At 42.6% G+C, this 27,596-nt stretch overlaps 1 protein-coding gene across 1 annotated transcript in view; it reads right to left on the minus strand.

The window, feature by feature from the left end:
• Positions 1–3,200: 3,200 nt before the first annotated feature.
• ERLIN1 (ER lipid raft associated 1) overlaps positions 3,201–27,596 on the minus strand; it is a 215,293-nt gene continuing 190,897 nt past the window's right edge. The window contains exons 11-12 of the mRNA XM_069240832.1: positions 24,524–24,603; positions 3,201–3,765 (exon numbers count right to left, since the gene is read on the minus strand). Coding sequence (XP_069096933.1) covers positions 3,559–3,765; positions 24,524–24,603 — 287 coding nt within the window. The 3' untranslated portion in view covers positions 3,201–3,558. The remainder of the gene's footprint in view (positions 3,766–24,523; positions 24,604–27,596) is intronic.

Genomic DNA, 27,596 nt, shown 5'->3' on the forward strand with positions numbered 1-27,596 from the left:
CAACTTTTTTCCTGCCTCCCTCCACTTTTCCGATACTGTGTTTGCTGTTTTTTAGGACTCTGCACACTTTACCACAGCTAACCAGTGCTAAAGTGCATGACTGTGTCACACACATTAGTAGCCCCTTGACCATGTCTCAGGCCTGCCATTGCAAGGCCTGTGTGTGCAGTTTCACGACTTGGCATTTAAAAGTACTTGCCAAGCCTTAAACTCCCCTTTCTCTACATACAAGTCACTCCTAAGTAGGCCCTAGGGAACCCATAGAGCAAGGTGCCATGTAGGTAAAAGGCAGGACATAAACAGGTGTGTTTTGTATGTCCTGGTAGTGGGAAATTCCTAAATTTGTTTTCCACTCCTGTGAGGCCTGTTCCTTTCATAGGCTAGCATTAAGGCTGCCCTCACATACCTGCTGAGTGGTAGATTCTGATGAGAAAGGGGTAAACAGGTCATGTTTAGCATGGCCAGAATGGTAATAGAAAACCCTGCTTATTGGAGAGGTTGAATTTTATATTACTATTTTAGAAATTACACTTTTAGAAAGTGGGCATTTCTCTTCACTTAAAATCCATCTGTGCCTTACAGCCTGTCTCCAATCCATGGCTGGCTGGGCTGGTTGACAGCTCCTTAGTGCATTTCACCCAGATAACTCATTTACACCTGCCTTCATCTACATACTGAATGGGTCTTCCTGGGCTGGGAGGGTGGAGGGCCTGACACATATTTCAAAGGCTAGTGGCCGACTCTCACACAATGGACTGCCAATCCCCCTTCTGGGACCCTGGTAAGGAGACCTTGTGCACTTCAAAACAACTCTTTGAAATCTCCCCCACTTTAAAGGCATTTTTGGATATAAAAAATGTGTCCCTGACCCCACTAACTCAGACATTTCTGGTCTTGAACCTGCAACCTGTCAAGAGGAACTGCCTGGCTGCTCAAAGGACTCACCTGAACTGCTTTGCTGTGAAGGACTGCTGCCCTGCTGTTGCCCAGCTGCCTTGCTGGCATCTGACTTTGCTGAGAAGTGCTCTCCCAGGGCTTGGATTGAGTTTGCCCACTGTTTTCTGAAGTCTCAGGGCCAAAAAGATTTCATCTCTTCAAGGAAAATCCTTGTGAGCTGAAAATCGACACACAGCCTGCCTTGCAAAGAGAAAAATTGCTGCAAATACGAACCGGAATGACGCAGCCAGACTTCCAGAGTGAAGATTGACAGCGCCTGCGTTGCGACTGGAAATTTGACACAGCTGTAGCGGATCGACGTACAGCCGAGCTGATACGACGCAGCCCGACTTCCTGAGTTAAGTATCGAAGCAGCACCTGCGGTGCGACAGAAAATTCAACACAGCCCCTGCTGTGCAACAGAAAATTCAATGCATCGCCTAGCGGATCCACGCAACTGTGATTTTGTCCAGCATGCCCAGGATCTCCACGCATTATCCCTGGGTGTCAAAATATTCTGAATCGCAGTGAGGAACCAAGACTGCGTTCCGGAAATCGACGCAAAACCCCTTGCATTGTGGAAAGAAACAATGTATTGTCTGTGCCGAGTCCGAAAATTGGAAACACCTTATTTTTCCACACATCTCCTCCACTGCGGTCTCCGTGTGTGATAATTTTGACGCAAACCAGGTACTTTGTGCAAACAAGAGACAACTGTTGATTTTTAAGATTTAAGACTCTTTTTCATCTTACAAAAGTGATATCTCAACTTGTGCTTAATGAATCTTTATCGTTTTGACCTTTATTTAACTAGATAAATCTCACATATTTTTCTAAACCTGTGTGGTGTATTTTTGTGGTGTTTTCACTGAGCTATTGCATGATTTATTGCACAAATACTTTACCCATTGCCTTCTACGTTAAGCCTGACTGCTCAGTGCCAAGTTACTAAAGGGTGACTGTGTAACTTACCCTGACTAGTATTGTGGTCCCTATTTGGACAAAGATGTATACCTCTGACAACTAGAGACCCCATTTCTAACAGAGAACATGGTGTCATAAAACTCCTTCTTGACTTGGGCAGGGATCACTCGAGCCAACTTGGGGAAGCGTGGAGCGGACCCGGCTGCAGGCTGTGCAGGTGCAGTGCGGGAGAAGGTCCTAGAAGCACTGTGCTTGCAACGAGAAGCTGAAGAATGTTTTTACTTCTTCATTTTGTGCTTCTTCGACTTACCTGACTTTGATGACTTGGAGTGGGATGACAATTGCCCACGGGATTGGCTCCGAGACCAGGCCCAAGATCTTCCTTTGTGACCGGAACGAACATCGAAGTGGAGGCATCTTCTGCTGCGCTGTCAGGAGCTTGATCGTCCACTTGCAAATTGCTTTGGGGTGCATTAACTTGCTCTCGGTGCAGACCTTGATATCGTAGTTCAACCCCAGGCAAATCAAGTGTGGGTCAGAGACAGACAATTGTCTGAGATTTCCTGACACGGTTTAAATCCTGTGGTTTTGTTGGGGGGGACTGATCGTCCCATACTGAGAGCAAATCTAAAAAAGAATCAACTAGAGGGTTGAAAACGTGTTAAAAGAAAAATTATCTAGGTAGTGCTCTGGGTCCACGCTGCTGGAGTGATAAGAAAGGAACTTATATCAGCTTGACTGGATGGTGCCAAAATAGGCACCGTACACGTCACTTCCAATGCAGACGACACTGATGAAGATCCACTCAACACCACCTACTGGCATGATGAGGTACTGCTCAAGATTTTCAGGATCCAGTCTGACATCTAGGGAATATTCTAAGGTCAGGAATTTGCGACTAGAAGTATCTATTACAGTAGCATTTCTGGCCCTCAAACCTTGAATCTAGTGCTTTGTATTTATGTCTCCGAAAGCCAAGCCTCTTTCTGAACCCACTGGCATTGAAGTCATAATCAATCAATAAACAGGTCAATGGTCAACACCAACATTTTTAGGTGATGAAAACTAGAGAGCGCAATACAGGTCTGAAAATAAACATATAATAGATTATAGAAAAAAAAAAATATTACCTTCGGCAGATTTCACACCTTCCTCAGTATCCTGTGCACTGATGATTGTCTTTCACAATCACCATCTCTCCCGATTCTCCACACTGATGCTTCAGAGACACCCTCGAGCACTCTTTGGATCCAAAGAATATTAATACAATTCCCTTCCCCCAACCCTCCAAACTCTGAAAACAAAATAAATAGAAGAAATCTATAAGCTTTCACCCAGGGTACAAATCAGCATGGTTTCATTTAATATTCCAGTGTAGCTGCCCGTAGCACCCAATTAGCATTTCCATCCCTTTTGTGCAGCTGAGAAAGTCGCTACAGAGATTAGTGCAGAACTGCAGAGTTAGCAGGACCATAGAAAATATTGCCCCAAAAATAAAAATCTATAAAATCAGAGCTCTTCACATATGTTGGGTGGAGCAGCGCAGACAGCTGTTTCTGTCCAGCCAGTGCAGAGTTTCCCAGCATTTCCTATGAATCCGCTTCTTGTGTGCTTGGTGTACAGCCCATATGCACCTGGCGGGGCCTTAGTCTGCCATCCACAGTCACAGGTAGTTGTTGGAGGGCTAATTTCCACATTTCAGCCTTTATGGCTCTTGCTTTTCTCTGCAGGCTTGGGGACTTCTGTAGTGAGGGGATCAGCACTGGACTGCCCCGCAACAGGTAAGTGTTTCAAGGCTGGTGAATCCACAAACATACTGGGGATGGTGCTGCCAAAGTAGATTTTGCTGTTTTTGGCAATTGACTGGAACTTCATTAACTCGAGGTACTCCGAGGTGAGCTTCATCTATGAGACAGAAAAAGGCTCAGTTAATAGTCAGCTAACACTAGAGATTGTGACCAAAACAGAGTGGATCTTTGTGACAACACAATAAGGCATCAGAAAGGTGCTATTACAAATCAATCACTGAATGTATTTTGCAAATGGCACAGCAGAGTTCTAATTCTACTATTCATGAGGGCAGAAAAATATATTTAATCTCTGAAGAATCAGTGGGGGAGATAGGAGTGGTTCAGACCAACTTTGTTTTATGGGGGTACCATAATGTAAAATCAGGAAATGCTTTGATCTCATAGAACCAAAATTCTTGCACAAGATTATGTGGACATAAAAATATCCAGGAATATAAACCTATTCTTACATATTTACTGCCCGAAAAAGGCTTGGGCAGGTTCTGCATGTGAACTGTCTTATATTGCTCTGTAGCACCAACTGCAGATGTCTCCCTTAGTTTGTTATATTATTATTGCAGACAACCAACTCAGGCTAACAAATGTGGATGGTGAGGGTTAGGAATCTAAACCTGCTACAACAGAGTGTTGTCCCTCAAATGCCCTCATTTGCAATACCCAAGTAGCTCAAAAAGAGGGCCCTTGAAAAGCAAAATACTACATAGATTGCATAGACCAGGGGGTACAATGTAAGAAACTACAACAAAGCTGCCTAGCACAAATAAGAAAAATAACTTAACTGCAATTAATGAATTTCAAAAAGTCCTTTTAAATATGATTTTTTTAGCTTAACAAATCAATACAATCTTCATCATTCATAGCATAATACACTCAATAATGAAATCTCAAAGAAAATATATTCTTTTCCTATTACAATATAGCTCGAAATTTCCTAAATGAAATACTGGGACACAGGCCTCACATGTAAATAAACACCTTCATACAAACAGTCACCATTACCACACACACTATCGTATCATTAATAGATTCTCTCACAAGACCAGCAAGAGTGAGAAAAAAGGCCACTTCTGCCACATCCAACCTATATAGCTTTGATCCCAAAGTCATATGTATAAATGTAAAACATTAAACCTGAATCGAAATTAATAATAAAAGAATCACAATATACCCTCACATGACATTTAGAATACATCAAACAGCTTTATAACCTGCATTGCCTAGGGATGATAAATCAATAATGATAATTGAACTTCACTCCCAAAAGAATTCTCAAACGGCATATCATCAAGTACTTGCATTCAGTATAACAGTTGTAGATTATACATAATCATCACTGTGATCCTTTTATCCTTTGGAGAGTGCCGAGTGTCTATGCACGTTTCGATGGGACCGCCCAGCAGCAGCCACCTTCTTCAGGGCACCGGCATAAGATGTCTATGAGATGCTGTTACCCAGGAAGAATCTGCTTCTAAAAGGACTACTACCAACCATGAATCCAATACCAGAATGCCACCAGAGACTTGTGGACAAGGAATCCTGACACAAGAAGGGGGCCCAGTCTGTACAATGGATGTAAAGCTGACTCCAGAAATAATACAGTTAACCTAGGGTTTTTTTACAGATGTCCTGATAGTCAAGGAGAAGAAAACCCTACTAAAGAACAACCCTGATAAATACAGGAGTGATAGTCAAAAGAACGGGCTACCTTCATCCCGATCAAAAACAGGAAAGCCATTTGCAGTACCTAATTGGATAGTGTTGGAAATTAGGTCTCTAGTTGGCAGAGATTTGCACTCTGTCCAAGTATGGACCCTCACTCTAGTCAGGGTAAGGGAGTCACACAGCTAAGATAACCCCTGCTCTCCCCCTTGGTAGCTTGGCACAAGCAGTCTGGCTCATCTTAGAGGCAATGTGTAAAGTATTTGTACAGACACACACACACAGTGAAAACACCACAAAAGTACTCCACACCAGTTTAGAAACATAGTCAATATTTATCTGAGTAAAACAATACAAAATGACAAAAATCCGACAAACACAAGTAAAGATATCACTTTTTAAAGGTTTCGATGAGTTTTAGTCCTTAGGAATGTTTGTATCTTTTTAGCACAAAGTACCTGGGATGCGTCAAAAACAGACGATGCGGGCCGTAGGGGAGGTGAGGTGTCAAAAAAGCAAAGCAATATGTTGGTTCTTTACTGCACTGGGGAGGTGACGTGTTGATTCTTTCCAAGCAGGTGAGGCGATGCGTCGGTTCCTTACTAGCAGGGGAGGCGAGGCGTTGATTATTTGCTCGCAGGAAAGGCGATGTGTTGATTTATGAACACGCAGCCTCAGTTTCTTACTGCGGTGTGGAGGTCAATTAGAAATTGACACCTAGGGACGAGGTGTGGAACATCCAGACGCGCTGTAAAGATGGAACTGCAGTAAAACAGGTGCTGCGTTGATTCTGCAGGTGCTGTCTCTATTTTTCAACCCCGAGACAGGTGCTGCATTGATTCTGCAGGTGTTGTGTCAACGTTTCAGCTGTGGCACATCAATGGGTGGATTTTCTCCTTCAGGTCACCAGCTTACGCTTTCAAGGGAGCAGGGCCTGGAGTTGGCACCACTTGGCAAGTCAGGACTCTCAGCAGAAGAGCCCAGGCACTGACAGATGGAGCTTTTGATGTCCCTGAGACTTCTTAACAGGAGGCAAGCTCAATTCAAGCCCTTGGAGAACCTTGGAAACCAGGATGTAGAAAGCAAGGTCCAGTCATTTCACTCCCAGAACAGAAGCAGCAAGTCAGCACAACAAATCAACAAGCAGAGTGGCAGCCCCTCCTACAGCATTCATCTCTTCTTCCTGGCAGAATGTCTTCAGTCCAGAAGTGTTCTAACTGTGGTGCCAGAGGTCCAGAACTTATACTAATTTCTGTCTTTGAAGTAGGCAAACTTCAAAGAGAAGTATTTGTAGTGCACAAGACCCTGTCTTTCCATGCCCTGGCCCCAGACACACTCCAGGGGGTTGGAGACTGTGTGAGGACAGGCACAGCCCTATTCAGGTGCAAGTGTCAGCTCCTCCCACCACTCTAGCTCAGGAAGACCCATCAGCCTGGGCATCAGGATATTCAGGGCTCACTTCAGCTCCCTTTGTGTGACTGTCTAAAGTGAATACACAAACAGCCCAACTGTCATCCTCACCCAGACGTGTATTCCACAGACAGGAAGGGGCATAGAATGGTTAAGGAAGAAAATGCCCACTTTCTAAAAAGAGTCATTTTCAAACTCACAATTTAAAAACCAACTTCACCAAAAGGTGTATTTTTACATTGCGAGGTCAGAGACCCCAAACTCCATATCTCTACCTGCTTGCAATGGTAAATTACACTTGCAAGGCAAACCCCATATTACCCTTTGGGAGAGATAGGCCTTGCAATTGTGAAAGCCAGATTTAGCAGTATTTCACTATCAAGACACATAAAACTCACCAGTACATATCCCACCTTTTAAATACACTGCACCCTGCCCACAGGGCTGCCTTGGGCCTACTTTAGGGGTGACTTACATGTAGTAAAATGAAAGGTTTGGGCCTGGCATGTTGGTGCACTTGGCAGTGTTTACCTGCACACACAGGCAGACCCGGTAAATGTTTACAGGGCTACTCATGTGGGTAGTACAATCAGTGCTGCAGGCCCTCAAGTAGCATTTGATTTTCTGGACCTGGGCACACCTGGTGCACTATACTAGGGACTTACTAGTAAATCAAATACGCCAATCGCGGATAAACCAATCACCAATACATTTTGGACAGAGAGCATATGCTCTTTAGCAATAGTAAAGTGCCCCCTGGGTCCTACAGCCGACCAAAACAAGTCAGACAAAATAGGAGGAAGAAGGCAAAAAGTTTTGGGATAACCCTGCAAAAAGACCAAGTCCAACAGATTCAGACTTTGCTGGCACTTGGATAATCTGTAGCATTACACTGGGCTCAGGACCTGGATTTGCTTGAGAGCAAGACAGAAATGATTTCTGCCATAACCTGAAGAGGGAGAACAACATCCCAGACTCACAAGTCACTGCGGATTCTACAAGAGGCATAGTTAACAGTGATCAATAGTGCTCTTACTCCCAGGGATAGAAGGGAGTCAACCCAGCAGACTGATTTGTGGACCAAGCCATGATGCAAGAGGAGACACAAGTTTCTGGGCCATGAAGAGGACTACACTATCCAGAAAGCTGGTGAGGAGCTTGTATTAATCTCAGCCACAAGTAATTACTCGGGTTGCATCCATGTCCATTGTTATTTGGCAAACCATGATACCTCAGTTTAAACCCAGCCATATGCAAATTTGTACTGACCCTGCTCAAAGGAGAACACTTCATCCCGAACTGCCATGCTAGGTTATGATGCTCCACTCTTGTCCTCTTGAACTACACAAATCTATGGATGCAGGACCCTTATTGCTGTGCATTTGTTTTTAATTTTATTTACTTCACAATATTTGTTTTTATTTCTTAGCATTGTAACAAGAATATTACAGAGGGTGCTTGTGGTGACTGGCAAAACAACCAGTATTAAAAGAAGACACTATAACAAGCAGAACCCCAAGATAACAGTTAGCCTTACTGGGTCTGTAGCACGGTTGAATTTCACAGTGATCCCAAGTGGCATGCTGACATGGGGTTGGGTAAGTCTTGTTCAAAGATTGGCAAACCAATCTGTTGTATGTTCATCCGGGATGCAATGTCTAGGGGAAACTGTGGGGCACAATCTACCCTTGTTGACAAATGTTTAAGGGGATGGGGCTGTACCATGAACTCTGTTCTCCCATGTAGATATTGTGGGAAAAGGATTACTCCTCTGCAATGTTTCATCTGGAAAACAAGGCTCCAAAGCGAAATATTGTTAAACCATTTTTGGACAATTCTAGATCTGTTTATACCCAGCACAGCAGTTCCTGGAGTCAAAAAGATATGGATTACCCATTTATGACCATGAACCCTGCTCTTCAAGAGCATACCCTGATGGTATGTAGAAAGGTGCCCTCACCACATGCAATTTAGAGAGATTCCAATAGGTACCATTTATGAAGATTTTTCTTGTCACAGAAGGCCTTATGGAGACGTTTCATCTGAATGAGCAGTACAATGGCTTGAAGGGCCAACAATCTTAAGCGCTTGAGCGCAGATATCCAGTTTAATTCCTCAGATCTCCCAGATTTGTAACCTATCTCTTCAAAAGAAGTCAGAGCACTGTTGTCAGGGTTTTTATAAAATCAAGAGTTTGGGTCTCTGTCTAGTTCTTGTGATAGTTCTAGCCTTGAGGGATCACCATAGTTGGCATGAATGCACAGGTCGGATCCTCACATACTAAGACCCTTCTCCCTTTGCATTTTAAATTGTACCTTAAAATGTATGAACAATTTCATGAAGCCCCTCCCCGCCTTCAACCCCACCTAATACTTTAATATTGGTCATGCCAAGCAAACTTTGTTTACTAAATCTGGTCATTCCAAACACCTCCTATTGCATCCTACCAATCAACAAATGTGACTTCTTAACCAACCCCTACTCATAACCAGTTAAGAAGGCCCAATGATTTTACTTAAAAATACAAGAAAAAAAAATGTGATCCGACTTCTGGGTTAGAGCGTGGTAACTGCAGGTTAATAATACCCCAGGCCTACAGAAAACAAGTCAATAGGTTTTGTGTTTGTCTTTTTGTTTTCTATGTAACTGGCTAAGAAATATTTGAATAATGTTATAATAATGTTTGTTTTATTAAATTAAAAACAAATAGTTTTCTCATATTTGTAAGCCAGTTACTTAGAAAAAAAGACAAAGGCGAAACACAATAGCATGCGGGAAAGACGGAGGAAGACGGCAGAACACAGAGGACGACAGAAGACGGCAGAACACAGAGGACGACAGAAGACAACAAATGAGAGAAGACCGAAGAAGAGAGAAAATGGAGAAGCCAAGAGGGAAGAACAGAATACGGAAGAACAGAAGACTGAAGAAGAGATGACAGAAGAGAGAAGATAGGAGAAAACGGGGGAAAAAGAAGAAAAGAAGGCGTGAGAAGAAAGAGGGAGAGAAGACAAGAGAAAAAAGATGACGGGGAAAGAGAGAACACAATCAAAGGAGGGACAGGGAGATTAAGGGTCCAGTGTACAGACTCCCTATTATTGATACGATATAAATGAGTACACTGTTCCAAAGAAAATGTGTTTTGAATTCCACTAGGTACTTCTATATCTACAAGCAATTGCCCTCACACACCCAATGGATGTTATGCTTCATCATAGGGCTTGCTCCTCGTCAGACCGGTGCTGCAATGTCTGATGGGCCCACCACAAATTGGCTCAAGAACCCTTGAAAAAACACAATTTATTGATCAGCGAAGGGTCTTGTTCGAGGTTAAAAATGGATGTAGGGGAGTTAAACAGAGAGAATGCTCAACCACTCTGCCAACAAAACAAAGTGAGGAAGAAGAGATTTTCCTCAATCGTCACAACAGGTTAACCTGTTTCACGCCTAAGAAGTCAATACGGATCTAGTGGCGCTTCAACAGGACCACATAACAGAAACACTTCTCCTAGGCTATTTAAAGAGACCTCAATGTGTCTAAAAATGTATATACAAAAATGTCACTCACTTATGGTATAATTCTGAAATATGTAATATAGCCTTCCCTGAGTAAGGAAAAGGCATCATGGGAACGAGCGTATCTTAGGCTTGATGTGATATATTCTGTCACCTCAGGCCCTGCTCGAGAACCTACCCCGAGGACGCGTTCCCAAAAGGGAAGAGAGAAGACAGAAGACATGAGAAGATGGCATGCGGTAAAGACAGAAGATGGTATGGAGAATGAAAAAAGAAGACAGATGGCAATGAAGAAAGAAGACCGAAGAAGGCATCTAAGAAAGAAGACGTCCGCGAAGTAAGATGACGGCATTAAGGAAAAAAAAATAGACGACAGCAACGAAGAAAGGAGACTGCAGCGGAGAAGGAAGACGTAAGCGAAGAAAGAAGACGGCATGCAAGAAGAACAAATAAGTGCCTTCATCGTCGCCGGTATCGGAAAGGACTCTGGCCAGTGTCCAAAAGGAAGTGACCGAAGGAGTACTAGCTCCACACGCAACTCGACAGCAAGATTGGCGTAGGAGACAAAGATGACGAGGACTGGAAGTGAAGTAAGATGACATGCTGGCCAATCTGAAGTAGGTGAATCAGAGTGAAATTGGAGTAAGCCAATGGTAAGTTTGGGTAAATAAAGGATGGTTCCAAAACACTTTAAAAAATGTTTTCTTTTTACCAAAAAGTTTTTTGCAAGCACGTGACATCTGTTTAAATGGACAGAGCAAATTGAATTGAGAACTAAGCCATGACATTAGCACAGGAGACTAAATGTCAACTTAGTGAAAATCAAGCTCATAAGCCTATAAAGAAGTCCTATTTGGCCCATAGAAAACAATGGCATTTTGAATTGCTGTACATCGGTAGAAGATATAAAGTGAACGTTAATTTAGGTAGCCAATGGCGTGCATCTACTTTTAGGAAAAGCATTCATTGAACTTTTACTTTTAACTCAAATAATTGAGGATCATAACTTATTTTCCACAAGAGAAGACAAGTGCATGGTGGGTTGTGAAAAGGTATGGACACATTAACTGTAAGTGGAAACTTGTCAGGAACCAAGAGGTTATTCTTCTTCAGAACAAGCAGAAGGGCAGTTTGCAGTTGGTCTGGCAACGACACAGATTGCATTTGTGAGGATACTATTACACTGGAAGACAAGGTTCTAAGGACAGCAGTGAACTGTGCTTTAATCAACACACGTTCTACAACTGCACATTATATTGAATTACTCAACTTTATACTAAAGCACCAACTACCATGTGTCACTGTGTTAAACTAAAAATAAATATTACAAAAAAAGTGACACAGAAAGGAAGATGTGATCATAGTTTGTGATTTTAAGAACTTGCCTCCCTCTAGGCTGCAGCCAAAATTATTTTGAACATGGCCTAACCATTGATAGACTCCCAGATGAAATTTCTAACAGGGAAGTTAGGACTTTTATGGCTAAAACTGCCTGAGTGTATACAGCATAAATGCCAACAGACCAGATTCAGAGAGTGGACTCCTGATTTTTTTAATGGCAATAATGGCTTGATTTTAGCTCTATCCCACATGAAACTGCCTTTGCTTCAGTGTAAGTCAATGTGGAAAATGAAGTCCCCAATTTGTTTTCAAAATTTCGGTCTTTGTTTTTTCAAAATGTTGAAATTTATGAACAGGGTTTCCAAGGTACATAATAAATAAATGATATACTAAATTATTTAAAGAGGTGAAACAAATACTGGCATGGTAGAACAATCTCTCAGAGAACACTCTAAAGACCGCAAAATACAACACACTATGAAATGTAAAACCACAATACTCTACAAAAAAAGGTTCTTTTAAAGAAAGAAGTTGCAATATATCAGAAAAACAGTATTTGAAGCTCAAAAACTCTCTTACTGATAACTACCAATTCAAGGACTTGTAGTGAGACAGGGTATCACATGGCTTTCTCAGACCACAGGTCTTTTGCCTTTCACCTTTCGAACACTCACTTTGGAAGGGGTGGTTGGAATTATGAAAAGCACTAATGTCCAGGTGACCCACGTGCTCAAGGATCACTCTCTCTGAATGGCTAGCTTTCCATCAAGAGCTTTATAAAATCCTCTTGCACAGGGGTAATTCCCAAGGAAAATAAGCAGGACAGAAAGATGTAATGAATTACCTTAAAAACACACCAGCCAATATCTAATGCACACTACTGGCTTTAAATTCTAGAAAAAGACTTTCAGCTTCAGACTTTCAGTTCAGCTGCAACATGAGCCACAATTTAGCAGAATGGAAGTCGGCAGTCCATCCCAACACCATGAACTGAAACTGCTCTGCTTGATGTTCAAATGTCAATATTAAATAATTTAGACAACAAAGACCCAACATCCCCGGTGTTTTTAGACTTGTCAGCTGCTTTCAACACCTACAACTAGTTGATCATCCTAAAGGGACTGAAGGAAGTGGGTAGTGTGTAGGAGATTTTCAGAAGATTATTTTACAAATGTTTTCATGTCGGGCATCCAATGGTAAGACTGGGACAACTGACGTAAGCACTAGGGCAGTGGTTCCCAACCTGTGGTCCGGGGACCCGTGGGGGTCCACAAAGCCTCCTCAGGAGGTCCGTGACTGCTTAGAAAATGTAATACTATTAACAGATTAGGTCCCCAGCTTTAAGTAATGACTCATTGGAGAGAGGGGGGGGTCTCTGAATTCCAATAATGATTCAGTGGGGGTCCCTTGGTTCCAGGACTGATAAAGTGTGGGTCCACAGACGTCAAAAGTTTGGGAACCACTGCACTAGGGCAATTACTATACGCATACCCAAAGGTCTCTTAAGTCTACCCGGTTTAAAATATAACTTAAAATATATGCTGTGCACACTTCTGCCACACCATTTTGGCCTTGGAACATTAAGATTTTTTTTAAATTGAAGAATGAGTTTGGTTTCTAGGTGACTCATGGTACCTCCAGTGAAACCCACAATGTAACAGTACACACAATCGACCTTAGATTGAGCTTTCTCCCCTAAACTGTGAGTGTATCTGAGCGCAGATGAAACTTTATTATGACTGGTTACTGCACAAAGAATATTCAAATAATAAAATGTTGCAGTTCTTACTCAGTGCTTGCTTCCAGGTCAGTGGGTAGGGTGCATGTGAAGCTAAGAAATTATACAATGCAAACTGATTATTATAAGTAATTATTTCCATCTGCAGTATGTGTAGTTGTAGAACACTTGGTGTGCAAAAACAATAGAAACCTCATAATGCAGTGGCTTGCGACGTGAGGTGGAAGAAGTGTGGAACAGATTTTCAAGCAAAATTTGCTCAACTACTGCTTCCTTACAGTCATGAATGTCCACACAATGGAGTCTACAAATTGTGTGGTCGGAGACCCGGGTACTAGCCTTACAAATGTCTGATAAAGTAATGCAGCACAAGAATGCCACTGAGGCAAATTCTTTGCAAGTTGAATGCAATCTTGGTATTGCATCCAGAGGACATTTGACTTTAGTGTAATACAATCTGTATATATTCAGCAATCCACCTTGCAAGGCCCGCTCTCAAAACAGGATTGCCTAGGTATCTGTAGGAAAACAAAACGTTTAGTTTTGTGTTTGTTTGGACAGTGTGTAATTAACATAGTACATACTGGTCCTCCAGGCACTCATAGCTTGCGATGTTCCTTGCTGTGGCAATGATTTGAAGGGGTGATGTGGAATTCTAATCAACAATGGGTAGCACCTGATGATCAAGTGTTATTTCCTCCCACCGAGGGACTGGGTGTAGCCTCTGTACTCCCCTACAGATATTTGTCAACAAGCAGTTGAATTGAATCCTCATTGCCCTGACCACAAGTGCCCCTACCCTGGGTACCTCTACGTTTGCCTCTCCTGTTATTATGAAAACGATTTCCGCATTTAGTGTCTGCTTCCTTGACTGTAGTTCACTTTGAAGGGGATGTTGCTGGTAGGGCTGTCTTGCAGTAATAGGCCCAGCCTTTTGGAGTGTGTGACTTTTGCACGTACTACTACGGAGTGAGGCAGGATGTGCCCAAAGTTGTCTTTTGGTGTTGTAGACTTGATTACCATTGGTATAGCCGATGGTCGAGCATTTTTCAGCTGAAGCATAAGAAGGCATGGAGTTTCAGGGCCATTGCCTTATCATGAAGCACAGACTTTTTCAAGGTCATACCCTGGAAAGAAGATCCTGTGTGTATGATTATGTGCGTCCTTTTGAAGGTGCCGTAGTGTGGCCAGTACTCCAAAACAGACACGGAACATGCTAGGTGTCATCTTTGTTGTAAATTAAGTTTTGCCAGATCTTTCATATTCAGACTCGGCATCATAATGGGATACAGAAACAGGGCTCTGCATGGGCTTCTACTTTTCCAGACAGCGCACCCAAGTGTTCATCTTAGGAGTCCTCAACATCCTCTACTGCAATACGGGACGTCCTAGCACTGCATCTCTACACAATGTGTTCACCTTTGACCCAGTCAGAGCTGAACTGTCTTTTTGTTAACAAAAGCTTTACAAATCGAGAGATGCTTTTGTCATGCTAGCATCACGGAAACTTGCAATTGCAAAAGGGACAGAATGTAAATGGAGCATTATCCATAGCCTTCCTATAAGTGACTCATTTACGACTGCCTGAATCCACAACTCTTCATATCACTCGATCCAAAGAAGGTGCTTTTGTTTTGTTACTGTTTGATCCCTTTGTAGCTTTCTGGTGTCAAGTCTTTGAATTGCTACACAGCTGTATCAGAGCAGTCGAAGGTTGAAAAACACGTAAGTTGGAGTCTGTGTGCTGGTCCCTTGTGGGTTTCAGGGTGGTTCAACGAGTAATCGCGAACTGCAAATCCTTGTTGGAAGAAAACTAACATGTAGCACTGAGGACAACTCTAAATGGCAAGTTGGTGTGCAAAGCATGAAATCTACAGGTGCACATGGTACAGACATGTGGCATCCCACTACTATGAAGATGGTAGCTTGTGGTTTTCTATTAAGAGATCACAGGAACGACCTCGGGGCAGTGGAAGTAACATGTAAAGAGAGCCATTGCTGGATGAAAGTTAATGCATTATGCTTAAATGAAGGCAAGCAGATTTCCACTTTGTTTGCAACAGTGCTACTGCGACTATCTGATGTTCCAAATAGGGTACATTGAAATCTCCACCAAGGTTAGCCTAAGAGTTCTGAGGGTATTATCTGAATCTCAAACGACCATGTGCAATCAGGTGAATGCCATGCCAGCATCATGTATTTTTCACCCTAAGCTACTGACAAGAGCCCATCCGCTCCTTGGCTCCTTGGATCCTGTGGTGTGAAAGAAACAAAACCCCATCAATTAACAAATTCTTACAATAAGCGCTTTCCGGCCATTAGGGCACAGGATAATCCTGGCTAATTTGGTGTGAGTGATGCAGATCCATTGATCTGATGTAAGCAGGAGAACTCATAAGCAGGCTTTCCTCTTTCTGGAACAGAAACCTATAAAGCTGATGTTAAACTTAAGTATCACTGCCAGATCTATTTCTGGAAAGCCAACCATGCTTTAGGAGTGAAATACAGTTTTGGATGTAACGTAGAAAATGAGTGTGCCCGCTCTTTGTTTTCATAAAGTGGTATGATGCCTAGGATTGAATGTTGTGGAAGTAACCCTTGTAGACCCGTCTATGAAGTTGGAAAAATGCTTTCAAGACATAAAGGTCTGCTGTAGGCACTCACATCAATGTCCTAACTTTTTGGTTCCAGACTACAAATATTTCAGCACAGGTTTTAAGGCAGCCATACACTAGGATAGTAACTCACTATGACCTGGCCTCACTGCCACATGAGGTACATTACTTCAGGTATTCAACGACCATTCAGGAAAGTGAATGTTCTTTCCTGTGGCACCAGACGACGGTTGCTAGCTACGTATGCGATGAGAGAATTAAGTGGTACTTCTGTCTATTTAGACATGTGAACACTGCAATGCATTTCTACCCATTCAAGTGATCTCCTGGCTTTTCTCTCATCCTCCCTCCGCTGCAGTGGTATAGATAGCCAACAAGAATTCTACTCCAGAGGGGAATTTTCTTCTACCTGGAGAACTCCTAAGGCCTAACAACCGAAGACCGTACACGTACTGTAGAAGACAACTTCTTTTCTATTGGATCCACCTACTATTATGCTTGTTTCTTGCCTGTATACAAGTTATTAAAATCATCTGCTAAACAGAAAATGCTGGGAAATTACAGCATAGGCTCATGTCAGGCTTCCAATAAATAGGTTTGCAAGTGAGAGGCCAAACAGAATAAAGTCTGAGATCCCATGTTAAGTAATTTGCATGGCCATTACACAAATCTTCTTAAATGGAGCATGGCTCCAGAAAGCAACAGCCAACATTTAAAAACGCCTCTAAGAACAGACTTACTGATAAGAATATACATTGGTTTGTCTAGGGTTATCTGAAGAGGAATGCCCTCAGTTGGGTCACGTCACCAAGATAGACAGCACTGAACACTGATTGCCTCGAGCATTACCGTTTTATATAAAAGTTGAGAAGAAACTGGACCCATTCATCACATCAATGTAGAACCTGAGTGCTCCTGGCATTTCAAGAATTGGTAATGTCTCACTAGCTCAGCCTGTAGTTGTCTACAGAAAAAACACAAAGAGCCAATTTAAAGTCATTGGTGTTGAAACAGAAGTGAACTTCCATAACACACCAGGAAAGTGTAACATTTGGCCTATGAAAAATATTTTTTTTTCTAAGGCAGAAAAGCTGTGGAAGTTAATCGCCCTCCAAGTCAAAGTCATAATTTTCAGCTCTGTGGCTGCTTAAAACTCAGTTTTAGCACCCAGGTATCTAAATAGTAAATGCAGTTACAGAAGATACTTGGTGTAGATGTAGGTGGCAATTTCATTTGAGTGCTGCTTACTAAAGGTGGCCGTAGAAAGCAGAGAGTCGTGGAGGATGATGGGGTGGCAGAATAACAGAGAATGTAAATGGTATAAGGAGGGAGAAGTGATGACAGATGATGGGTTGTCAGAGAAGGTGCAAGAAGAAAAATGAGGACAACTTCAGCTTGAGAGGCAGATAAGTCAATAAGGGAACTTACGTCATTAGCTTGAGGAAAAAGGCAGGGTCAAATGACTGACCAGAAAAACAGGAAAATTGCTGTGAAACAGGTGGATAAATGCATTGTCTGAATGACAAATTAAAGGACAAGTGAACAGGCCAGGTAGTGGGCACCAAAGATAGTGGAAAATGGAGTGGCTGATAAGGTGACTGCATAAGAGAGAAAGTGCGAAAAGAAGCACTAAGCAGCAACAAGGTAATGGATTAGTCAAGTGAGCAGCCAAGTGGGAAGAAGAGACCTGTGAGAGTGAGTTACAGGAATCTTCCAGGTGCATGGACAAACACATTTATTGCCCCCATGCAAAAGGGGCTTTGCAAATTTCCGTCAAGTCTACGGCGATCATCAAGTCATTAGCTCACTTGAACGTGGCATGAAAGGGATCTGACACAAACTAACGTAACACCCGAATCACACTCAGGCCAACTGACAAATATTTCCAATAAATCAGCAGCGTCAAGGTCAGAAGTAGTTGTGTGCTTGAAGTAGGATTTAATACAATGGGCAAAACACGGATTATCTCATATTGAGAATGTGGCTCCCTACTTCAGGGAATGTGTGTGTGTGTGTTTTTAACAATTTATATTACCAACAATTGTATGTAAAAACAGAAGTATGTTACAGGGTGTCATCATTCAGTGTCATGTTGCAAAAATCACTACAAAGCCTTTTCGTTTAGTGAATCTTATCAAACCTCCTGAACAGACCACCCACGTCAATCAACCAAACACCAAAAGCACCAGGTCTAGCACGACCTCTCAAAAGGGTAAAGACGTGTCTGCAAACAGGTATTTGCAGACATCACCCCATGTCATGGCGCACCCTGTCATTGACTCAGACAGTAGGATTAATATGGAGGGATCTGACACATTGTGTAGGCTGGAGACACCAGCAAAACAAGAGTGTACAAAGTGGTACCCAAGGCATATGTAGTGGAAGAGCAGAGCAGTAGACTAGTTCTGCTAAAGTGGGTTATAGCTCAAGGAGGCATATTATTGTTTTTAATATGTGTTTGTAATGGTCTATCAATTCCTCCCAACAATGCGCTTCAGGGAATTTACGCAAACCCATACGTTCTTTTCTATAAAGCAAGTGACTTTCAGCTAAGGCCAGAAGTGTAAACAAATTGTGCCATTTGATGAGGGAGGAGGAAGGACAACATTGCAGGAGGAGGTACTTTTCCATGAATGGTGAAGTTGCGTCTAGTAAGTACAAAGGCAAGTTCAATAACCCTGGCCACCGCCTAGTCACCTTAGGTCTTAACAGCACTTAATACACAGGCGGCAGGAGAATGTATGCTAGGCATTACTTGCTACAGGAAATAATTTCTATGATGCTTCTGCAGTAGCGTATCAAAACACGGAAAGTCCATAACGTATGTAGAATGCCAACCTTCTGTTGGGTCCCTTGTGTCGGGTGGGGGTTTTGCTTACAAAAATATTGTCTGTTTTGGCTGGGATAAAGTATGCTCTATGAAATAAGTACAACTGAATCAACTGGAATTTAGAATTAGGTAAAACTTTGAGCAGATATTGTATCACACTACCCCACTCTTTGTCATTAATTGCTCTGCCAATATCAGATTCCCACTTGTCCCTAAGCGATGACTGTTCCATAGTAGATGGCAATAGCTGGGCTCTGAAGAGCAACCGGACTAATTTATGGCCATTGCCAAAAGTGTTCTTTATCTGGAGGAGCGTAATGATATCTATATTTAACTATTGCTCCATCTTGACCAATGACTCCATTTTGTGCTTAGCTTATTTTCACACACCGTCACATTGGAGGCCACCAGCTCCATTCTGATTACAGACTCCATTTTGTGCTTAGCTTAGCTTTAGACACGGTCACGTTAGAGGTGATTAAACATTTTTGTAGAGTGTCAAGTAACGATTTGTGGGCCCCTACTGTAAGCTTTCCCACTCGAACAGCGGGGAAGAGGCTGTACATTCAGTGTCTTTGAAGAATTGTTCAATATGTGCTTCCACATCTGTGTTAAAAGGGGGGGGAGGGAATTCGAGGGCTTGTAGCATCACTGTTCAAAGTGAAACATGGAAATGGGTAACGTAATCCAGTACCACTGTAGCACCACTTCTATAGGGTGGTGGGAGGAGATAATTTTGGGTTAATCTTCTGCAGATTAAAACAGAGTTTGCAACCCCACAGAGTTAACTATATGGTCAAGCCTAGGGAATATGTGGTATGTCGGTGAGAAAAAGAAGTATACTCGCCTGTATGGGTGCCTGGCTCACTGAGTCACTATTAAAATCACCTCCCCCAATCCAAAATGTGGCAAGTCCGCTACCCAGTATTTGCAACAATCCATGCTCGGAGGATAGAGACTTGCTACCCAGTATTTGCAACAATCCATGTTCAGAGGATAGATACTACCCAACAACAAGTGCATGCCATCTAACTTGAAGGCATGCAGGCCTCCCATGCTTCTGAAGACATAGCAGCTTGCAGGATAAGTCAACTTTGGCTCAAATCGGTGGGAGTAGCTGACAGGCTGGCAGGGCTGGAGCCAAGTCAGGTGCTTCTTCCCCGGTCCTTGCTTTTGCAGCTCGAGTGTCCTTTTTCGTAGGTCAGCATAAATCTAATATCCTGGTGCCAGAGGGCTGCCTAAATACTACATTTAGGGGCGTTTTGGGGAGTATATGGGTAGTAACAAATGGGGTACTTACCCCTTGGGTCACTACCACCCTTGTGGGAAGCGGGCATAACCCTGTCCCAGAGTTCCTAAATTTGCTAACACTAACATGCAGACTTCTAAAAATTGTGTCCACATCAGGCAACATACCTTACGGGTGGGGCTGACCTGAGGGATGGATACACCTACCGGAATACCTAGTTTTCCACCTGTCCAAGTGCCAAATCTCTTGAGATGCACATTCACTGGTCATCCTGTTGGGTGGGGTGTGTAAACACCTCCCCAGAGAAGGCTTTGTTGATGACTGCTCAAGAGCAAGGGCTCTCAGCCTAGGAGGTTGGACTTGTGTCTGGTGGTGGCAAGCTGGCTAAAACTAGTCAATCCCCACACAGGTAGTTGCTAGGTTTTCAGGGAGCACCTCTAAGGCGCGCTCTGGGTGCATGAATTAATGAATCCATCACTGGCATCAGTGAGGGTTTATTAATATGACATGTTTGAGATCAAACATTCCTACGTTCAGTGAAGCCATCATGCAGCTGGGAAGCATGAAGCAGCCAGTGTCCAGCACATATACTTAAAATGGCTTCCCTGTTCACTCACTGTGTCTAAGAATCAACAAAAACCTAGCAGGGGCATATCTTCTTGTGGAGATATGTACTCACATGTAATATAAAGCACGCTGTAAGGCCTGCTGTAGGGATGACTACATGCAGTGTTAGGGGACATGGCACACAGGCTGCATGCCCTGTTGTGTTTTCAATTTTAGCTGCACCAAGACACACAGCCCTCAATGGCAGTCTGCATGTGCTAGGTGAGGGGTCTGGAGGGTGGCCCAATACATGCTGCAGTCCTTGGAGACCCTCCTTGGTACCCATGTCCTAGGCACCAGGGGTACCATTAACTAAGGACGTACAGGAGGGCCAATGTATTTTCAATTGGGGAACAACTGTACAGGTTTAGGGAAAAAGATCCGGCATTAGGGGTCTGGTTAGCAGGAAGAGAGTGTACTTTCATTCAAAACTGCATCAGACAGCAGGCAAAAAGTGGGGGTGACCATCTCAAAAGGGAGACTTTCCTACACCAGGCAGGCCACAGTCAGCAGGGTCACAGGTACGCTAATCTCTCCAGGGCTGATTGAGGCTAAGCATGTGTCTCACACTTAAATTTCAGGCTCAGGAACACCATGGCCCATCAGTGCTTTGATCCGGAAGCTGCTTCAAGATGGCCACCACAAGCAGGGTAGCTCAGGGTCCAAGCCAACTATGTCAGGGTCAGCCTTAAAATGGGGTTCAAAACAGCAATCTCCAGTCCTCCAAGGTAGCAGAGTTTCAAAGGAAATGACTGAGTAATTAAAGTACCTCGAGCAGGATGCCACAGGACAATACGGGAACTGCTTAGAGAACCTCAACTATACAGCTGCCTTGTTAGCAGGCTAGCCACACACCCCCAACCAGTGCAAGGTTTAATTTAAGAAAACACTAAGGCCCAAGAAACAGCATTGCATGAGCAATTTAAATAAGTACAGACTTTCAGTAAAATTCGACCTTGCAGAAAAAAAAAAAAGAACTAGGCATTGGTAGCATTTAATTACAAAACACGGCTGTTCAGGAACACTTCAGATTTGAAGTTGGGGGAGTGGTAGATAAGGTGTCTTGCAAAGCAATTAGCCAAAATGAATCAAACTTTGACAACGACCAAGAGCAATCGAACATCCATGAATGATAAGTAAAAGGGAAATGTGTTTCTTTTAACGAGTATTTTGTGAATTATTTGTGTAATGATTGCAAATTCAGATATGACTGGTCTAATAGTAGTGCTGTAAGTGTCAAGGGGTAACTCGTAGTATTTACAGCTAACTTCACCCTATTGGCCATATGCTTCGGACATACATGTGTTCGTGACTGACATTATTACACGTTTCGGCTATTCTGAAAATTATTTCGGTGTTTAGTTATTACTTATATTAATTATTCCATTCCTGGTGGAACTTTAGATTCAATATGAAGACCTTTAAGGATCACGAACCTTGTATGCACTGGTAGGGTCAATCAGCATTTGAGCACAGCATGGTCTGCGCCTCAGTTTATCAAGATTTTTGTGAATACCCAATGGGAAAATGGCCTGCATCACCAGCTAACCACAGAGGTTTTCTCCTTGCGCAACCCTGCCTAGACAAGAGGCGCACTTGTGCAATTGACAATAGATTAACAGAGCTTTTCTCCCCGCTATTCAGTTTCAATCTTCCGTAACTTTTCTGCCTTTTATAAACCGAAATTATCAGACAAGAAGGAATACAGTGTCATGAGATGTTATTGTGGTATTTCAGACCTCTGTGGAAACAGAAATGATCTGGGTGATTTTCCAAGTGAGAGCTCAAGATTCAAGTTCAATAAGTCTATTGATCAACCAAGTTTAATAAGTCTTTATTGATTATTTTAAGAAAAAGGGGTTTGGATTAACAGATGCAACAATTTAAGAAGTCAAGTCGTGAGGGTCTACTTAGTGACAGTTATGAAGATTGGTTACAGACTTCCCAATATCTTCAAGTAGAAGAGAAACACAAGAGCTTAAGTACAACCTTAAGAACTGCAAGCTTTGTAGGTGCCGGCATGTCAGTAAGATTTCTACTTCCACATCTAGTGATGACACAATAATTCTTTGATTGGCATTTAGGTATGAGAGTTGTTCTTTTAGGGTCTTTAGGTCTTGCCTCCAGGCTACTTCTGAGTTTTTAATAGTTTGCAAACCCTCCCAGAGCCTCACTATTTCTAGCTTCTGTTTTGTTACTGGTCTTCATAGGTTCCTGACGATTGGAACCTCTGGGTGAATGTCATTACATGAAAGGCTCTTCTCAACTTCATGAGGCATCAGTAGCAAGCTTCAAGTAACTCTCTAGCACTTCACTAATAGGGCTTTTCTCAGAAATGTCTCATGTTGATGCTGGCTATATGAAGGTAGCAAGATAGCTTTTGCAACAATGCCCCACTGTATGTACACTCTCAATATCCCTGTCACCGTAGTAATCTACTCTACCATCGATCTTCTGGCATCCACCAGAGCACCTGACCACCTCACACTAATCTCAAAGTAATTCTTACTCTTCCCCAACTCAAATGAGGCTAAAATTGAAAAAAATGGATGCCTCGGTTACAAAGCCAATTCCCATAATCGCCCATCATATCTAACCAGCTGTCTAAAAATCACAGATCAAAGGAATCTGAGAAGCAGAACACCACACTTTTTTGAAACTCCTAATCTAAACGCCTCTCGTTCTGTATCAGTCCTTCTCCTGAAGAATCTCTCTGAAACTTCCCATCTGCAGGTCTATGACTGTTCCCACCATTCTGCATTCAGTAAGAAAATGAAAATACCTCTAGGCCTCATACATATGAATGACTAGCTCCCTACCTAACTGAAAGGGGTATTCTCTTAAAATGAATGTTAGACTTACTGTACAGCAGTATAAGTGCTGTGAAACAGATAAGAGTCTCCCTAGTTTCAATGTAAAGAGCACAAATGTTTCACACTGTTGGAATGCTATATATAACTGAAAAATAAATACGTAGCTTCGACTGGCTGAAGAGGTATGGTTTTTGACAGACTCGTGTATTATATAAATCAGTTAATTGAGGACGTACTCTGTTTTCTCTCTGTTCTGCAAACGGCGAAGTTGCTAAAATGCTTTGCCCAAGAGATGATGTTTTCAGACCAATTGTTGGACTTTCAGTAAGTGTTAATTGAGACTTAATAAGCAGTGTTGACAGTACTAGCTGGCACACTATATAACAGTATGTCTGTGATCATCAGTGGACTACTGAAATGATTTACATGAATTGCACAGTTATACAATAGAGATCTATCTCACAGGCTATTTAAACTCTTGCCCACCGTAAAAAAAACAAACAAAAAAAAAAAAAAACACACTTTAAATGGCAATATTTTTTTCTAATGAGGGTTATGCTTATTAAGTTGTTTTCCAATGTTTCAACTTTCTTCTTCGGAAAACTACTCCACTAATGGAAGCAACATGAAGGTGGATTAACTTAGATACACAAACCATCTAGCAGCAACCTAGTATAGAGTGTTGTATGCTCTTAATGGAGTGGTATTGTCTTGCGGTATTGTTTCAACTTTGATAAAGGTTATAACCACAGAGTAAAAATACCTGTTGGCCAACATTTCCACAAAATCCAAATTTGTAGCCAAACTTGAAAGAAACTGGGATTATTTAACTATGTAGCATGTTGGAGCTTTCATTTCTAAAGGACTTATTTCTGAAAAGTGGATTTATAAACAATAACAAAAAAGGGATTCAATTGAACACTTTATTTTTTAATTAGGTGTTGACGGCATTCTCGTAAGATGCTTTCTTCTTAATTTTCAGTCTGTGTAACAACACCATGTGACAACACCATGCTCACCTTACAGTGAGTGTTTTAAGCTACTTCACCTCTCAGGACATGCATGCAGTCCTCACCTTATTTGATTCTGCAAATTTCTGTGCCGTGTAGTGTTCAGCGTCAGCTTTTGCCTTTTCTCTTGCTAGGTAGGCAGAATCTAAGAAGGAAAATAAACACAGACTTATGGGAATATTAAACGGGCATGCTCAAAAAGACACCATAGTAAAGCGGGACCAGAGATCTTATGGAAGAAAGCGACAAAATAGGGAGCTAAAGAAAGAGCAAAAATGTGGAAGGAAATGAGACAGTGCAAATAAAATAAAGGGGAAGTACAGAAGCATGAAGGCAAATGGAAGCTGAGGTATGGAGGTACATACCCAGTGAGGTACAAGAAGCCAACACAAAAATGCAAGATTTATGCAGAACACTACAGATAAGAGGGCACTGGGCTGACCCTGCTAAGGGTGGAGTTAATAGCTTGAGACAGTGGAGATTAGAGACATTTAGGTAGACAGCACAGAACTGAGTAAAAAGGAACACAGATATATGCTGTTAGGGATTGAACAGGGAGAATTCACCAGATAACAAGAGGTAGTGGTAAAGGAAGGACATGTAGTAAGCCCAGATAAGGGCAGTGCACAAACCGCAAGTGTACAAAAGCATTCTCTTTTAACATCATGGTGCTAAACAGGGTCGTATACAATAGCAGAACATGTTATTGAATTAGTGCCAAGACGCCATACCACCATGGGTAACTTCTGAGATCAGGTGCTTTCAGCGTGATGTGGTTACACCACCCTGGAAGCACCTGGTCTTGTCTGTTCTCAGAAATTAAGCAGGATGTTAAAGAGCCTTGGCACACATTTTGAATGCAAATGTGGAACACTCTAAATCATTGGCTTGGAGTCAGGACATAAATATTGAGCATTATCGCTAAGCACTAAGACTAGGTATGATACTGCAATATTATTTGGAAATACAGATTGAGTAAATGTATTTTGTTGACAGGGCTTTGAAGTGAACTTTGAGTACTGGGTGGAAGCACAAAGAGACAATGTTTGCTCCTATAAGAACTCTAGCAGGGAATGCTAAAGAAGTAAATTAACTATGAAATGCTATAACAGAGCACCTGTATTCAACGTCTTTCACTTTAAAACTGTTGCCAAGAATTACCTTTTTTCATATTTGATGAAAAACTTAATTAAAATATTAAAGATATTCTTGGACACCTTTTGCTGATGAACTGAGGGCAAAAAAAGAATGTGTTATTCAAGAGGTAACCGCGTTAAACATATTGGGCCTCATCACGACCCTGGCGGACGGCGGTAAGCTGGTGGTAACACCGCCAATAGGCTGGCGGTGTACCACCAGTGTATTATGATTGTAGCGCATTAGCCACGGCTATACCGCCAGCCCCTCCAACTGTCCGCCAGGCTTCCGCCGGGCAGTCATAATCCCCAACCGCCAGCCTGTCATTGGCGGTTAACACTGCCATGGAAAGGTTGGCAGTAAGGGGGACACAGGAGGGGCCCCCAGGCACAGCCCCATCAAGCATTTCACTGCCCGAGTTTCGGGCAGTGAAATGCGCAACGGGTGCTGCTGCACCCGCTGCCCATCAACATTGACGCAGCTCTATTATGAGCTGGCGGCAATGTTGATGTGACTATTCCGCAGGGCCGGCGGACGGAAACACTGTTTCCATCCGCTGGCCCACCGGAAAAGTCATAATAGCGAGCCACAAATACCACTGGCGGTATAGTGGCACCGCGGTTTCAGCGGTCTTTCAGAATGACCGCCAAAGTCGTAATGAGGGCGATAATCTTAAGCAGATCTCAAAGCAGAACACTTTTTCAAAGTTTGCGTGACTCAATGGTGCATAACCCCCATCCTGTTGAAATGAGTATGAGGGAAAAAGCAATACATTTTGTTGATTCACATGCCTGTGAAACATTGATTTGCACTAAACAGACACATTCCCCCCCACCCCCACTCTTTACCCAGCTTTGCCAGTAATGCATAATAAATATTAGTTTAACCTTGCTCTGTGGAAGCAGCAGTTGTTGCAACAAAGTTAATTGTATGGATTGGTAACTCAAAAGCGCTTGTTGTTGAAAGGTATGTCCTTAGTGGATTCCATATGTCTGAGTTTGAATGTGTGCGGTTGTAAGGGACACATACATTCCAGTTTTAACATTACACATGACCATGTCCTTATACCAGTCCTCCCTTTTACGTGTAATGGTGTGCAGTCATACTGCTTTTTGCCAACAATACCATAGCTGCGAATCACTTTGTTCCCAAAATGGGATCAGATTAATGTAACCCAATACAGCCAACAATGGTTTCAACTCAACTTGGCTCCCTATCATATTTGAAATGGTTTGAATGATTTTGCTCCAATAAGTGGAAATTGGGGGACAGGACTACACAAGATGGAGAAACCCAGCATGGGTAGCCCCACATCGCAGACAAATATGCGCTCTAGTGAGATGTATTCTGTGTTGCTTCTCTGGGGTGAGAAACACCCAGTACAGAAACTTAAATTGGAGTAGATTCCATTAATGATTCATGGAGGCCATCTTGGTCTGTATATATCAGTACATCCATTTCGCCTCAGTCAGCTCAGCCCCTGTCTTGGATTCCAAGGCCCACGTGTTGTGAAGTGGATGCCACCACTTTTGAAGAAGAAACCAAGGAGCACAGCCTGGATATCCATCTTTGTAAAGTCTGCAAATTTGATCTGCTGGGTTAGTGGCTCAAATCTAGGTGGCACCACTAGGAAACCAGGTATCTTCTCCCACACTGTTTTGTTTTAGGCTAGGATGTGGAAATCATGTGGGGACGCATCTACTCTTGAATTACTCTAATGCAATGTATCTCCCCCCAGAGCAGGTGTGTCCCAGGTCTGCTAACAGTCTTTGATTGTTGTGTATATCACCCTGGGCTCAGTGATGAGTGGGAGAAGTGAGTTGTGTGGCCAAAGGCATTGCTGGTGAATGTAGCAGCAAGAGTCTGGATCACAAGTTTAATGTTTTCATGCCTAGCATATAGCTGCTACCCTGGTTACTTCCCCTTTGGGTCTTAGCAATCCAAGTGGTAAAAGAGACACTGGGGGGTCTATCTATCAGCTCTCTCTCTGGCATAAGACAT

The sequence above is a fragment of the Pleurodeles waltl genome, chromosome 6 (assembly GCF_031143425.1).
Source record: "Pleurodeles waltl isolate 20211129_DDA chromosome 6, aPleWal1.hap1.20221129, whole genome shotgun sequence".
Classification (NCBI taxonomy): domain Eukaryota; kingdom Metazoa; phylum Chordata; class Amphibia; order Caudata; family Salamandridae; genus Pleurodeles; species Pleurodeles waltl.